General features: G+C 47.2%; 1 protein-coding gene across 1 annotated transcript in view; it reads right to left on the minus strand.

Annotated features, from left to right (window-relative positions):
- Positions 1 to 392: 392 nt before the first annotated feature.
- ASAH2 (N-acylsphingosine amidohydrolase 2) overlaps positions 393 to 15,580 on the minus strand; it is a 128,946-nt gene continuing 113,758 nt past the window's right edge. Inside the window, exons 20-21 of the mRNA XM_077258881.1 lie at positions 3,673 to 3,761; positions 393 to 1,102 (exon numbers count right to left, since the gene is read on the minus strand). Of these exons, the coding sequence (XP_077114996.1) occupies positions 913 to 1,102; positions 3,673 to 3,761 (279 nt within the window). The 3' untranslated portion in view covers positions 393 to 912. The remainder of the gene's footprint in view (positions 1,103 to 3,672; positions 3,762 to 15,580) is intronic.

The following is a 15,580-nucleotide window of genomic DNA, read 5'->3' on the forward strand; positions in this document are numbered from 1 at the left end:
TTCTATAACCACACCTCCTTGCCACTCCTTTTTTATCAACACTAGTTCCCATCTACTGGGCTAGTTCTATCATTAACTATTTCCTATCATGTAGACTAAACCTATTGTTATTATCCTCTGTCCTGTACTGTTGCTAAACCATTTACTATGTAACCCGTACTTATGCTATCCAAAGCTAATCCTATGCTTATCCTGCACTATACACTATACACATTATACATTAACACTTTACATGACTCATATGTTGTACATAATAATACATTACACAAGACGCACATCACTATTACATATAAAACCAAAGGACACTTTACACATGGCACGTTTGTTATCTTTAGGAACAGGGTAAACAGGCTAATCATTTTGTAATTCCCAAAAAAAGACAAAGTCTTAATCAATTCACTTTGTTTTATTGGCAAAATATGTTTATATGATCACAATGTTTTTATACATGTTAATATAGAAAGTGTTTTTTTTTTACAATTTAGCAATGGAGAAGTGCCAACCTTCTTGCCTGCCACACCTAGTTCCCATTTTCTACCAGCATTTTCTGAAAATGTTTAAATACCTCCCCATAGACACAAAAAAAACATTTCTGTAAGTTAATACAGCTATTAGAAGGCAGGAAGGGGGAGGAGGGAGGTGCAGCTGCAGATTAGCAACATTTCAGTGAAGCACAATGAGGAAAGGTGAGAATGTAAATTTACAGAAACCAGGGGATCAAAATGACCCTAAATATACAGGATATACACAAAATTTCTGACTACACTACAAATACACATATCAAAACATCAGCTACCTAAAGAGAGACTGAGATTTGATTTCTATAACCTCTGGCATATCAGTGTCACAGAGATGTTCAGTTCATCTGATTCATTCACATGAAGCAGGCGCATTATAGAAATAGTCTCACGATCATCTAAAAGCTCTTTTTATCTCAAATTCAGAAGAGGTTCCTTCATATGATCTTATGGTGGGAGGAAGAAGTAGTAGTTTACGGTGTCCAAAGTGAGAAATCCTGTAGATTCCAGATGCAGCTGATGACGGTATGTGCCACTCAATTGTAGCATTGCTTTGGCCATCTGTGCCCTTATGCCAGTAATACCTACAGAAATATAAACTCAATGTAAGTGGCTTTACTATTTGGAAAAAAAAATTGATGAAAAATATTGAGATTTGGGTAAAACTTATTCAGCGTGTATTTCGTAGGGTATATAATAAAGTAATACAGTAATTCAATTCTTTAAAGGGAACCTGTCAAGTGAAAAATGCTATTAACCTACAGATACGTGGTTAATCTGAGGGTTAATAGCGTTCTACACCTGCCCGGCACCTGCACTGACAGTAATTCAGCATTAGGGCCGGCTGTCAGTCAGTGCCGGTGGCGCAGTTACAGTGACTGCTGTCTATACACACAGCGGTGACTGAACCTGCAGCGGTGACTGAAACCCAAATGCGACGACGATGAATAAAGTTCATATCCTCCTGGCAGCGGGGCCCTAAATGCAGGCGCCAGGCAGGCCCATTCCTGCAGTTTAATAGCATTATTTCACAAGACAGGTTCCCTTGAAATTCTCACATCCAACATGATCGTATACAGTGCAGTAGAGGAAAACCGCTAAAAGTACAGATTTCTTGCTGGGCCACCTGTATACAACTATCTAATATATACGTGGTAGAAATGAAGGGTAAAGGGTCCCATACACATTAGCCTAATGTCAGAATAACCCAAAAACATTGACAGGTTCAGCTGACAGTCTAATGTGTATGGGGCACTGGCCAACTATTCGTTGGAAGAGATGTAGATCGATCATGTCCAATTTTGGACTGCCGACCAATTTATCCTCCTGGAGATAACCCGCCAGATTAGATGACTGTCATGATACAGGACACAGTAGCGCTTGGCCTATGGAAAAGACAGCAATGATAGCAACTGGCCAAAGCAATGTTCAGCTGACAACCATCTAATGTGTATGGCTGGTTTTAGAAAGATTGGGCATGTTGGATGTAACCATGGCTGATCCCTTATTTCGCATGAAGATAAGTCTGGTAGCTGTATAATTTCTCCAAATGTAAATTGGCCGAGCGGGGTAGTCGCAACCGAGCTTCTGTCCGTTTTCGCTCTGGCACTTTACAGATGAGGGGTGTCCCAGTGTGCTGTAGGCTGTGGGGCACATCACACTCACTTGAAGGCCACAGGCCTCCTCTGCCTCCAGGCTTCCATCCTCAGGAGCCAACGCACACAAAGCATGGGACACCAAGTTCTTTATAACAGTCAAACATTTACTAAACAGTTCAAGTTCATCAGGTGGGCACAGATGGGATAGGGAACAGCAATTCACATTTTCTTCCTCCTTAGCACAACTTCTCTTCAGTCCAATCGCTAGCTTGTCCTGCACTGCCCCCAAGCCCATTGATTCAGTCTCAGGGACTTGTCATCCACCTCAGCAGTGCACGTGGGACCGGCCATCACCTTGTCCCTGTCCATCTTCCACTGTATGCCAGAGGACATGATGTATCCGGCAGCCCCTATGCCAGACCTTAGGCTTTGGACATGACATGAGTTACTGCTCGGGATCCCAGTAATGCCTCCCACTGCCTAGAACAAGTGACACATGCTGCCCCTAGCAGCCCACTGCACCTAAACGTAGTCATCACTAACTCTCTCTGAACTCACTCTATCAGGAAGTGCCCCCGTTTCTATTACAACTAGTGCTCATCTACTGGGCAAGTCCTATCATTAACCATTTCCTTATCTCAAATGCTGTAACTAAAACACTTAGGGCTCGTGCACACTTTGCGGTTTTTGCTGCGGATCCGCAGCGGATTTGACGCTGCGGATCCGCAGCAGTTTTCCATGCAGGGTACAGTACAATGTTACCCTATGGAAAACAAAAACCGCTGTGCCCACGATGCGGAAAAATGCGGCAAAATCCGCGCGGATTCGCTGCGGAAAAAAAGAAGGAGCATGTCACTTCTTTCTGCGGATTCCGCAGCGGTTTTCAACATGCACCAATAGGAAAGTGCTGTTGAAAACCCGCAGAGGAATCCGCAGAAGAAACCGCAGGAAAATCCACAGTGAAAACCGCTGCGGTTTTGCACTGCGGATTTTCCAAATCCGCAGCGGAAAAATCCGCAGAAGAATCCGCAAAGTGTGCACATACCCTTACTGTATGAGCCATACTGTACTCACATTTTGCTTTAACACTTGACATGCTGTACATTACCATAACACATTACATATGACACACATCATTTTTACATATGAAACTGCACAACAGTATTCACACAATGCGTCTATTGACTTCAGGGGCAGGAACAGGGTAACACAGTCCACATCCCTACAGATATACTATGGATAACTGTCGGCTGAACCCTATTTTGGCGGGCAGCTATACCTCCCAACCCACTCCCCCATAGAAGAGCATGCTTTGCTCGGCCAAGTATCATGTATTCTGGATATGTAGAGGGGGAGTGAAAACTTTCATGGCAGCTTATTTCTAGGAAGAACAAAAGGTTCAGCCATGAAAATGCAATCGGTCTGATCCTTCTCTCACCTCGACAGATATGAGGCCCAATGGTGTCCATACTCTTTAGGTATCTGGCTGGTCCGGCAAAATCCCTACTTTTCCTACTTTCTTCCACACCTGGCTGAATCACATACATCCTTCTCACCTTGTCTCCCATGATGCGTCATTACACACTGTGCGCCATGCTCCAGTTACATCTTCATACTTTTCTACTTTTAAGTAAGTGTTATTACTCTGAAAGATAAATATTATTATTAGCCCTAGAATAGTTTTATGGGATCATATGCTTATTTTATCCTATACGGTTGTGCCACTTTTGACATTACACTGTGTTATGTCTAGTGAAGGCCACAAATTGATGATGCATAACACAGGGGCTCAACGACCACCAAAAACAGGATCATTTCACAACAAAAAACTGTTTAATTTCTCATGCACTAACCCCTCCTCAGGCCCCTGCACTTAGCATGGTGCCGCTAAATATTAATTTTGCTCAAATAATTGATGTTATTCAGGAAAGAAAAAATAAATTCCATTTTGTGCAACTTTTCATAAATAGGGAGACATAGTTGTAGCACCCCCACCGCCGCAGGGCCGAGGGGTGACCCGGTACCGGGCCTCGGGGTCTCTGCTCTGGGGTTGTCACGGCGGCTAGGCCCCGGTCCGTGACCCTGCCGTGGGGCGCGCAGTCTATAATACGTATAAATGACAGTGGTGGTGGTGCGGTGCAGTAAATAACGAGGACACCAGGTTGCAGTCTCTTTACCTCTTTACTGAAGATCTCTGGGTCCTCAGTCCGGAATACGGTTCACCAGGCTGCGCAAGTCCGGCCGGTCCGATGGCACCTCCAGAGCTCACTTCACAGGTGGAAATCGGTGCCTTCCTTCTAGCGCTATGTGTTGTGGTCCTTCCCTGCTGTGCTTACGGAAAGTCCCCACAACCGTTGTGTCTGTTTCTTAAGTTCCCTCACAACTCGATTAAATGATGTTCTTCTAATCCTCCGTCCCTCCCTGTTGTTCTGGTTGGGACGGCACCCGTTTGACGGGTAGGCTCGGAGCTCTTCCGGGACCCTAGAGTCGCCTGTCATGATTCTCAATGGCGAGAGAACATAGCCCAGCATATATGAGAACTAGCTCTTGGAAGATGGAAACTATACTGACCATGAACTAAACCTGCCGCACAACTAGAAGTGGCCGGGTAGCATGCCTATGTTTTTTTATCCCTAGATGCCCAGCGCCAGCCGGAGAACTACCTAATCCTAGCAGAGGAAAAGACAGTCCTGGCTCACCTCTAGAGAAATTTTCCCAAAAGGCAGACAGAGGCCCCCACATATATTGGCGGTGATTTAAGATGAAATGACAAACGTAGTATGAAAATAGGTTTAGCAAAATCGAGGTCCGCTTACTAGATAGCATGAAGACAGAAAGGGCACTTTCATGGTCAGCAGAAAACCCTATCAAAACACCATCCAGAAATTACTTTAAGACTCTAGCATTAACTCATAACACCAGAGTGGCAATTTCCGCTCACAAGAGCTTTCCAGACACAGTAACGAAACAGCAGCTGTGAACAGGAACAAAATGCAAAAACACACAAGGACAAAAGTCCAACTTAGCTGGGAGTTGTCTAGTAGCAGGAACATGCACAGAAAGGCTACTGATTACATTGTTGACCGGCATGAAACTGACAGAGGAGCAAGGTTATATAGCGACTCCCACATCCTGATAGGAGCAGGTGAACAGAGGGGATGATGCACACAAGTTAAATTCCACAAGTGGCCACCGGGGGAGCCCAGAATCCAATTTCACAACAGTACCCCCCCCCTCAAGGAGGGGGCACCGAACCCTCACCAGAACCACCAGGGCGATCAGGATGAGCCCTATGAAAGGCACGGACAAGATCGGAGGCATGAACATCAGAGGCAGTGACCCAAGAATTATCCTCCTGACCGTATCCCTTCCATTTGACCAGATACTGGAGTTTCCGTCTGGAAACACGAGAGTCCAAGATCTTTTCCACAACGTACTCCAACTCACCCTCAACCAACACCGGAGCAGGAGGCTCAACGGAAGGCACAGCTGGTACCTCATACCTGCGCAACAATGACCGATGAAAAACATTATGAATCGAAAAGGATGCAGGGAGGTCCAAACGGAAGGACACAGGGTTAAGAATCTCCAATATCTTGTACGGGCCGATGAACCGAGGCTTAAACTTAGGAGAAGAAACCCTCATAGGGACAAAACGAGAAGACAACCACACCAAGTCCCCAACACAAAGCCGAGGACCAACACGACGACGGCGGTTGGCAAAAAGCTGAGTCTTCTCCTGGGACAACTTCAAATTGTCCACCACCTGCCCCCAAATCTGATGCAACCTCTCCACCACAGCATCCACTCCAGGACAATCCGAAGATTCCACTTGACCGGAGGAAAATCGAGGATGAAACCCCGAATTACAGAAAAACGGGGACACCAAGGTGGCAGAGCTGGCCCGATTATTGAGGGCGAACTCCGCCAAAGGCAAAAAAGCAACCCAATCATCCTGATCCGCAGACACAAAACACCTCAAATATGTCTCCAAGGTCTGATTAGTCCGCTCGGTCTGGCCATTAGTCTGAGGATGGAAAGCAGACGAAAAAGACAAATCTATGCCCATCCTAGCACAGAATGCCCGCCAAAATCTAGACACGAATTGGGTCCCTCTGTCAGAAACGATATTCTCCGGAATACCATGCAAACGAACAACATTTTGAAAAAACAGAGGAACCAACTCGGAAGAAGAAGGCAACTTAGGCAAGGGAACCAGATGGACCATCTTAGAGAAATGGTCACACACCACCCAGATGACAGACATCTTCTGAGAAACAGGCAGATCCGAAATAAAATCCATCGAGATGTGCGTCCAAGGCCTCTTCGGGATAGGCAAGGGTAACAACAATCCACTAGCCCGAGAACAACAAGGCTTGGCCCGAGCACAAACGTCACAAGACTGCACAAAGCCTCGCACATCTCGTGACAGGGAAGGCCACCAGAAGGACCTTGCCACCAAATCCCTGGTACCAAAGATTCCAGGATGACCTGCCAACGCAGAAGAATGAACCTCAGAGATGACTCTACTGGTCCAATCATCAGGAACAAACAGTCTACCAGGTGGGCAACGATCAGGTCTATCCGCCTGAAACTCCTGCAAGGCCCGCCGCAGGTCTGGAGAAACGGCAGACAATATCACTCCATCTTTAAGGATACCTGTGGGCTCAGAATTACCAGGGGAGTCAGGCTCAAAACTCCTAGAAAGGGCATCCGCCTTAACATTCTTAGAACCCGGTAGGTAAGACACCACAAAATTAAACCGAGAGAAAAACAACGACCAGCGCGCTTGTCTAGGATTCAGGCGCCTGGCAGACTCAAGGTAAATTAAATTTTTGTGGTCAGTCAATACCACCACCTGATGTCTGGCCCCCTCAAGCCAGTGACGCCACTCCTCAAAAGCCCACTTCATGGCCAAAAGCTCCCGATTCCCAATATCATAATTCCGCTCGGCGGGCGAAAATTTACGGGAAAAAAAAGCACAAGGTCTCATCACGGAGCAGTCGGAACTTCTCTGCGACAACACCGCCCCAGCTCCGATTTCAGAAGCGTCGACCTCAACCTGAAAAGGAAGAGCAACATCAGGCTGACGCAACACTGGGGCGGAAGAAAAGCGGCGCTTGAGCTCCCGAAAGGCCTCCACAGCATCAGAGGACCAATCAGCAACATCAGCACCCTTCTTAGTCAAATCAGTCAATGGTTTTACAACATCAGAAAAACCAGCAATAAATCGACGATAAAAGTTAGCAAAGCCCAAAAACTTCTGAAGACTCTTAAGAGAAGAGGGTTGCGTCCAATCACCAATAGCCTGAACCTTGACAGGATCCATCTCGATGGAAGAGGGGGAAAAAATGTATCCCAAGAAGGAAATCTTCTGAACCCCAAAAACACACTTAGAACCCTTCACACACAAGGAATTAGACCGCAAAACCTGAAAAACCCTCCTGACCTGCTGGACATGAGAGTCCCAGTCATCCGAAAAAATCAGAATATCATCCAGATACACAATCATAAATTTATCCAAATAATCGCGGAAAATGTCATGCATAAAGGACTGGAAGACTGAAGGGGCATTTGAAAGACCAAAAGGCATCACCAAATACTCAAAATGGCCCTCGGGCGTATTAAATGCGGTTTTCCACTCATCCCCCTGCTTGATTCGCACCAAATTATACGCCCCACGGAGATCAATCTTAGAGAACCACTTGGCCCCCTTTATACGAGCAAACAAATCAGTAAGCAGTGGTAACGGATATTGATATTTAACCGTGATTTTATTCAAAAGTCGATAATCAATACACGGCCTCAAAGAGCCGTCTTTCTTAGACACAAAGAAAAAACCGGCTCCTAAGGGAGATGACGAAGGACGAATATGTCCCTTTTCCAAGGACTCCTTTATATATTCTCGCATAGCAGCGTGTTCAGGCACAGACAGATTAAATAAACGACCCTTAGGGTATTTACTACCCGGGATCAAGTCTATGGCACAATCGCACTCCCGGTGCGGAGGTAGTGAACCAACCTTGGGTTCTTCAAAAACGTCACTAAAGTCAGACAAGAATTCAGGAATCTCAGAGGGAATAGATGATGAAATGGAAACCAAAGGTACGTCCCCATGAGTTCCTTTACATCCCCAGCTTAACACAGACATAGCTCTCCAGTCGAGGACTGGGTTATGAGATTGCAGCCATGGCAATCCCAGCACCAAAACATCATGTAGATTATACAGCACCAGAAAGCGAATAACCTCCTGGTGATCCGGATTAACACGCATAGTCACTTGTGTCCAGTATTGTGGTTTATTACTAGCCAATGGGGTGGAGTCAATCCCTTTCAGAGGTATCGGAGCCTCCAATGGCTCCAAATCATACCCACAGCGTTTGGCAAAGGACCAATCCATAAGACTCAAAGCAGCGCCAGAGTCGACATAGGCGTCCGCGGTAATAGATGACAAAGAACAAATCAGGGTCACAGATAGAATAAACTTAGACTGTAAAGTGCTAATTGAAACAGACTTGTCAGGCTTCTTAGTACGCTTAAAGCATGCTGATATAACATGAGTTGAATCACCACAATAGAAGCACAACCCATTTTTTCGTCTAAAATTCTGCCGCTCGCTTCTGGACAGAATTCTATCACATTGCATATTTTCTGGCGTTTTCTCAGTAGACACCGCCAAATGGTGCACAGGTTTGCGCTCCCGCAGACGCCTATCGATCTGAATAGCCATCGTCATGGACTCATTCAGACTCGCAGGCACAGGGAACCCCACCATAACATCCTTAATGGCATCAGAGAGACCTTCTCTGAAAATCGCCGCCAGGGCGCACTCATTCCACTGAGTAAGCACAGACCATTTGCGGAATTTTTGGCAGTATATTTCAGCTTCATCTTGCCCCTGAGACAAGGACATCAAGGCCTTTTCCGCCTGAAGCTCTAAATGAGGTTCCTCATAAAGCAACCCCAAGGCCAGAAAAAACGCATCCACATTGAGCAACGCAGGATCCCCTGGTGCCAATGCAAAAGCCCAGTCTTGAGGGTCGCCCCGGAGCAAGGAAATTACAATCCTGACCTGCTGTGCAGGGTCTCCGGCAGAGCGAGACTTCAGGGACAAAAACAATTTGCAATTATTTTTAAAATTTTGAAAGTGAGATCTATTCCCCGAGAAAAATTCAGGCAAAGGAATTCTAGGCTCAGACATAGGTGCATGAACAACAAAATCTTGCAAATTTTGTACCTTTGTGGCGAGATTATTCAAACCTGTAGCTACACTCTGAAGATCCATTTGAAACAGGTGAACACAGAGCCATTCAAGGATTAGAAGGAGAGGAAGAGAGGAAGGCTGCAGTATAGGCAGACTAGCAAGTGATTCAATTAAGAGCACACTCAGAACTAGAGGGGAAAAAAAAAAAAAAAAATTGTAGCAGACTTCTTTTTTCTCTCCTTTCTCAGCCAGTAAATTAACCCTTTTTTGGGCCGGTCAAACTGTCATGATTCTCAATGGCGAGAGAACATAGCCCAGCATATATGAGAACTAGCTCTTGGAAGATGGAAACTATACTGACCATGAACTAAACCTGCCGCACAACTAGAAGTGGCCGGGTAGCATGCCTATGTTTTTTTATCCCTAGATGCCCAGCGCCAGCCGGAGAACTACCTAATCCTAGCAGAGGAAAAGACAGTCCTGGCTCACCTCTAGAGAAATTTTCCCAAAAGGCAGACAGAGGCCCCCACATATATTGGCGGTGATTTAAGATGAAATGACAAACGTAGTATGAAAATAGGTTTAGCAAAATCGAGGTCCGCTTACTAGATAGCATGAAGACAGAAAGGGCACTTTCATGGTCAGCAGAAAACCCTATCAAAACACCATCCAGAAATTACTTTAAGACTCTAGCATTAACTCATAACACCAGAGTGGCAATTTCCGCTCACAAGAGCTTTCCAGACACAGTAACGAAACAGCAGCTGTGAACAGGAACAAAATGCAAAAACACACAAGGACAAAAGTCCAACTTAGCTGGGAGTTGTCTAGTAGCAGGAACATGCACAGAAAGGCTACTGATTACATTGTTGACCGGCATGAAACTGACAGAGGAGCAAGGTTATATAGCGACTCCCACATCCTGATAGGAGCAGGTGAACAGAGGGGATGATGCACACAAGTTAAATTCCACAAGTGGCCACCGGGGGAGCCCAGAATCCAATTTCACAACAGTCGCCCCTCTCCACAAGGTGCCCCCCAAGACTTCATAGGTGATTTGTGTGAAACAGCCCGCCTTAGACTGACTGTCCTGCCGCTGTTTGGAGTATTGCTTGAAGCTGAATGTTATGATACTCCCTCGGCGTTCCGGCCACCGGTAGTGCGCCTCAGTAGGGTGTTGCTCCGGTCTTACAGCACGACTCCTACTGGTATTCTCCTATCGCTTGATCTCGTTTCTCACTCAGCACAATCTATCTCGCTTCTTAGTCCTTTCTTGGGCCCCGCCGCTTCCCGGAGCTGGCGCGGACCCGTTACGTTCTTTCCAATGCCAAGCCTCTGTCAGGATCCCACCCCTGACAGAGACCCTACTGTCTCTTCCTCCACAACACCCTCTGCCACCAGGTGTTGCTTCGTCCAATCCAGTCAGCTTTCTGATCTAACTTCCTGCCTGACCCCCAGTTTACCCACTATGGTGGGGAGTGGCCTAATGAATAGCACCCTTAGCTCCCCCCGGAGGCCCAGCTGTGAAATGTATTGGTGTCTGTGATACCTGATCAGATGAACTCCTTCAGTGCCATCAGACGCACCGTAGCTCCCCATAGTGGCGGAGCCACAGTACTGCAACGACCAGGACTCTGGGGCGCTGCACTCCCCCCTGGTTAAACACAGTACTCCGGGACTGGGAAGAAAACAACAATACAAGTTAGCAAAAAGACATACAATTTCATTGAGTGTAATAACAATAAGTATACTTGAACAGGCTTCCCTTTATGGGAGGTGAGGACACTTGAACGTTACAAACATGGTTAAATATCATAGCAACATGCTATAATTAACTTTTCTTACCCAACCGGGTATTCTACTAAGTGCAAAAATTGTTGAACAATAATTTTACTTTGCCTTTAAGGACATACACTCTTAATCCACTAAAGACCTTCCTATAATCACATTATAAGGTATTTTAACTTTTTCGTTCTCCTTCTTTAAATCTGCAGGACCGCCTGTCCCATCGGCACCAGACCTACTGCCTCTCCTTTCTGTTACAGGACCGCCCCGTTCAGCCAGGGCCTACTGCCTTTTCAACTACTATACACAGTATAGAACATAACATTACTTTCAGTTTAAGAGCACTGAGCCATCTCTGCATGACTCCTATGAGGACTCAGGGTTTACCTTCTATCCTAACTATCTATCAACATTATCAAGCATTTTCTTCTGAACATTAAGCCTTCTCATTATCTTTCTTTCTTGCATGCTGGACACCACGTCTATCCCTACGGGTCCACTGCATCCTTCTTCTATCTTTCACCTTTTACTTCTCAGAGCACATCATCAGTATTTCTTCACATTTAACTAATTAAACACATATAACTTTTCTCATATAAGCATTATCATCTCTTTCTTTGGTCAAGACATTATTGCTTCCTATCTTAAGCAATATCACAGTTTAAGCATAACAAATGAACATCCCCTTTAAGAGGGGACCAAGTCTCTATGAGGTAGCGTATCTTCTCAAGCTACCAGTCCATACTCAGCAAAGGTTCCAGTGCGGTATCTTCACAAAGAGTCCTTTTTAAAGTAAAACCAGTAAGAAGCCCCTTTAAGAAGGTGCAACTATTTACAAGGAGTTTGTATCATGCACTGTTCATGATCCAGCAGTTCTTTCAGGGATGAATAAACAGGAAACAAAACAAAAAGCAGAAGAAGGGATCCCGGGTAAACAAAGGGATCCCTTTAAGAATAACCCAGGTCGGGTTTAAAGTAGCAAAAAGCAGGGAAACAAACAGTTATCTATGTACAGTTTCAGGTTTCCGAGGTTTAGTTGGACGGCTTCCAGAGCTGCACCTGGCACTTAACCCTTCCCGGCCTGGGCAAAGTGAGGTCCAGGGTTACACCCAGTGCTGGACAAACGCCGTTAATCCGTCTTTCATGTACAGTTAAATCATGCACAGCGATGGAGGTCTGCGCAGCTTGAGTATGGGCATTTGCTGCAGCAGAGATAGCGGCTGCTGCAAGATCAGTCACTGGAACGGAATCAGCAGCTGTGGCACTAGCAGTCACTGGAGTGGTGTCGGTCGTCAGGGCAGGGTCGTCCTTCATACCTGCTTCAGATGCGGTCCCTCCGGTGCCGATCTGCTCTGCCTCCGCTGGGATCTGGAACGCTGGTTGCGGGGCCTTGCGCTGCGGCGTTGTCATCTCCGTTTGCAGCATCTCGCTTTCCGGCAAGGCCTTGCCTTCTGGCCTCGGAGCGCTGGAACTTCTTTCCTGCTCCGGACCAGATGAGGCTGCCGACAGATGTCTGGTGAGGCTCCTGATGATGGCCTTCTTCCACCCGGCCTCAGTGCTCAGCTGCGTCCGCCGGGGTTGGTGGATCAGCTCGTCCGCTCCGGTCTGCAGGAGGTCAGCGCCAACTGTGGAGGTCTGGCTGCGGTGCCTCTCCGAGTAGCTGGGGGAGTCCGCGGCTCCGACCCCACGCTCCGGCTCCGGGCGGCTCGCCATGGCGTCCTCCATGTCGCTGACTTCCTCTTCCTGGTCCTTTTCCCGCTCTCTCCTTCGTGGGCGGTTTCGTTTTCTCTGTCTCTGCCCACCATTGAGGAGCAGGAGGCGGATCTCGGCTGCTGACGGACACGTCCTCAAGGGGCCGGAATGTTTAGACTGGGTGGCCATTGTCTTTCGCGCTCTTCAGCTTGTTCACGCCCACTTCCACGCCCTTCTTCTTCTCCTGCGCTCTCCTTAGCGCTGTAATGGCGGCGGTTTTGGCGGGAACTTTTGGCGGCAAGTGGCAATCCACAGTCTTTGCAATAAAGTACAGTCCAAGCACAGTAAATCACAGTTCCAAGGCACACATGACCTGATTCTTCAGGCTTAAGTAGATCCTGTTCGTGACGCCAAGTTGTAGCGCCCCCACCGCCGCAGGGCCGAGGGGTGACCCGGTACCGGGCCTCGGGGTCTCTGCTCTGGGGTTGTCATGGCGGCTAGGCCCCGGTCCGTGACCCTGCCGTGGGGCGCGCAGTCTATAATACGTATAAATGACAGTGGTGGTGGTGCGGTGCAGTAAATAACGAGGACACCAGGTTGCAGTCTCTTTACCTCTTTACTGAAGATCTCTGGGTCCTCAGTCCGGAATACGGTTCACCAGGCTGCGCAAGTCCGGCCGGTCCGATGGCACCTCCAGAGCTCACTTCACAGGTGGAAATCGGTGCCTTCCTTCTAGCGCTATGTGTTGTGGTCCTTCCCTGCTGTGCTTACGGAAAGTCCCCACAACCGTTGTGTCTGTTTCTTAAGTTCCCTCACAACTCGATTAAATGATGTTCTTCTAATCCTCCGTCCCTCCCTGTTGTTCTGGTTGGGACGGCACCCGTTTGACGGGTAGGCTCGGAGCTCTTCCGGGACCCTAGAGTCGCCCCTCTCCACAAGGTGCCCCCCAAGACTTCATAGGTGATTTGTGTGAGACAGCCCGCCTTAGACTGACTGTCCTGCCGCTGTTTAGAGTATTGCTTGAAGCTGAATGTTATGATACTCCCTCGGCGTTCCGGCCACCGGTAGTGCGCCTCAGTAGGGTGTTGCTCCGGTCTTACAGCACGACCCCTACTGGTATTCTCCTATCGCTTGATCTCGTTTCTCACTCAGCACAATCTATCTCGCTTCTTAGTCCTTTCTTGGGCCCCGCCGCTTCCCGGAGCTGGCGCGGACCCGTTACGTTCTTTCCAATGCCAAGCCTCTGTCAGGATCCCACCCCTGACAGAGACCCTACTGTCTCTTCCTCCACAACACCCTCTGCCACCAGGTGTTGCTTCGTCCAATCCAGTCAGCTTTCTGATCTAACTTCCTGCCTGACCCCCAGTTTACCCACTATGGTGGGGAGTGGCCTAATGAATAGCACCCTTAGCTCCCCCCGGAGGCCCAGCTGTGAAATGTATTGGTGTCTGTGATACCTGATCAGATGAACTCCTTCAGTGCCATCAGATGCACCGTAGCTCCCCATAGTGGCGGAGCCACAGTACTGCAACGACCAGGACTCTGGGGCGCTGCACTGGAAGTGTCCGACACAAGCAGAAGGATTAGGGGGATTGTATAAATTGGTATTGGCGGACAAAGTTTTTTCTTTCCTAAACAGATACATAACAAACTATAACTAATGACTACATAACCACACTATTTTTTTTATTAAATTATTGCAAAGTCATGCATTTTTGGAATATACTTTAATATTTTATTTTGCTTGCTTCTCTTCCAAGCATTCTGCTGTTTCAATGTCCAGACGTTCCTTTCAGCAAAGAGCAACACACTATAGTAAAAGAGTGTGTGTACAGGACTTTCCCTGTCTGAGCCGCTCTGCTCCTCACCCTTAGGCCTCATTCAGATATCATATTTTCTTGTCCGAGTGCTAGCCCTGGTTTTCATGGTCAGCACTTGTAATTGGGATAGGCTATGATTGTCCATATCCATGATTTTTTTCACAGAGACATGTCTGATTTTGATCCGTCGCATCAAAATCGGCATTGCGAATCTATGGGTCCTATGGATTTCTAGGTGTGTTAAAAAGGAGAAGGAAGAGAAATATCCACGAGATGGCGTTCACAGGAGATTCACAATGACAGGCACAGGGGTCTTCTAAAGACCCCCAGCTGTCATGATGACCCACCGGCACCCCACGATCACGTGACGGGATTTGTGACACACTTCCAGCAGTCGGCCATCAAATGTGGTGAAAGTTGTGGGCTCAGCATCGGAGCCTGCCTTCAAAGTAAATATACGTCAAAAGTTTTGAAGGGGTCAGATTAAAGGAAAAGTTTAGTTACTGTGTGATGAGGGAACAGCCGCCATCTTGGACGGGCATACTAACACAGATTGGCGTGACTCCATTTTGTCTCCTGGTCACAGGTCTGCAGAGAGGAGTGCTCCTGGCCCCCACCTTTTCTAATGAACATAGTGCCTATTAGTATGGTAATTGGCTGAGCTCAGTGTAGATTGCAGAAGGTACTTCAAAGCTCAGGGAGGAAGCCACACCAGCAGGGGGCTTGGAAATGCCTGGGGGCTTAATTAAACCACGCATGTCAAGTGGCCACTGGATACACATCTCTTATGGCTGTCCAGTCAAACCATCTCAAACATGGAATCGTGAATTATGGACGCATCGTCCGAGGTACCGGCTCATAAAAAATATTCCCCTCGTCCTAAAGAAATTGTGCATCTAATAGCGCGACTCCTGTGTCCCTGGGAGGTCTGAAACCCGAGATATAGAGATCAGCCTCCCACAG

This window comes from Ranitomeya variabilis, chromosome 4 (assembly GCF_051348905.1).
Source record: "Ranitomeya variabilis isolate aRanVar5 chromosome 4, aRanVar5.hap1, whole genome shotgun sequence".
Taxonomy (NCBI): domain Eukaryota; kingdom Metazoa; phylum Chordata; class Amphibia; order Anura; family Dendrobatidae; genus Ranitomeya; species Ranitomeya variabilis.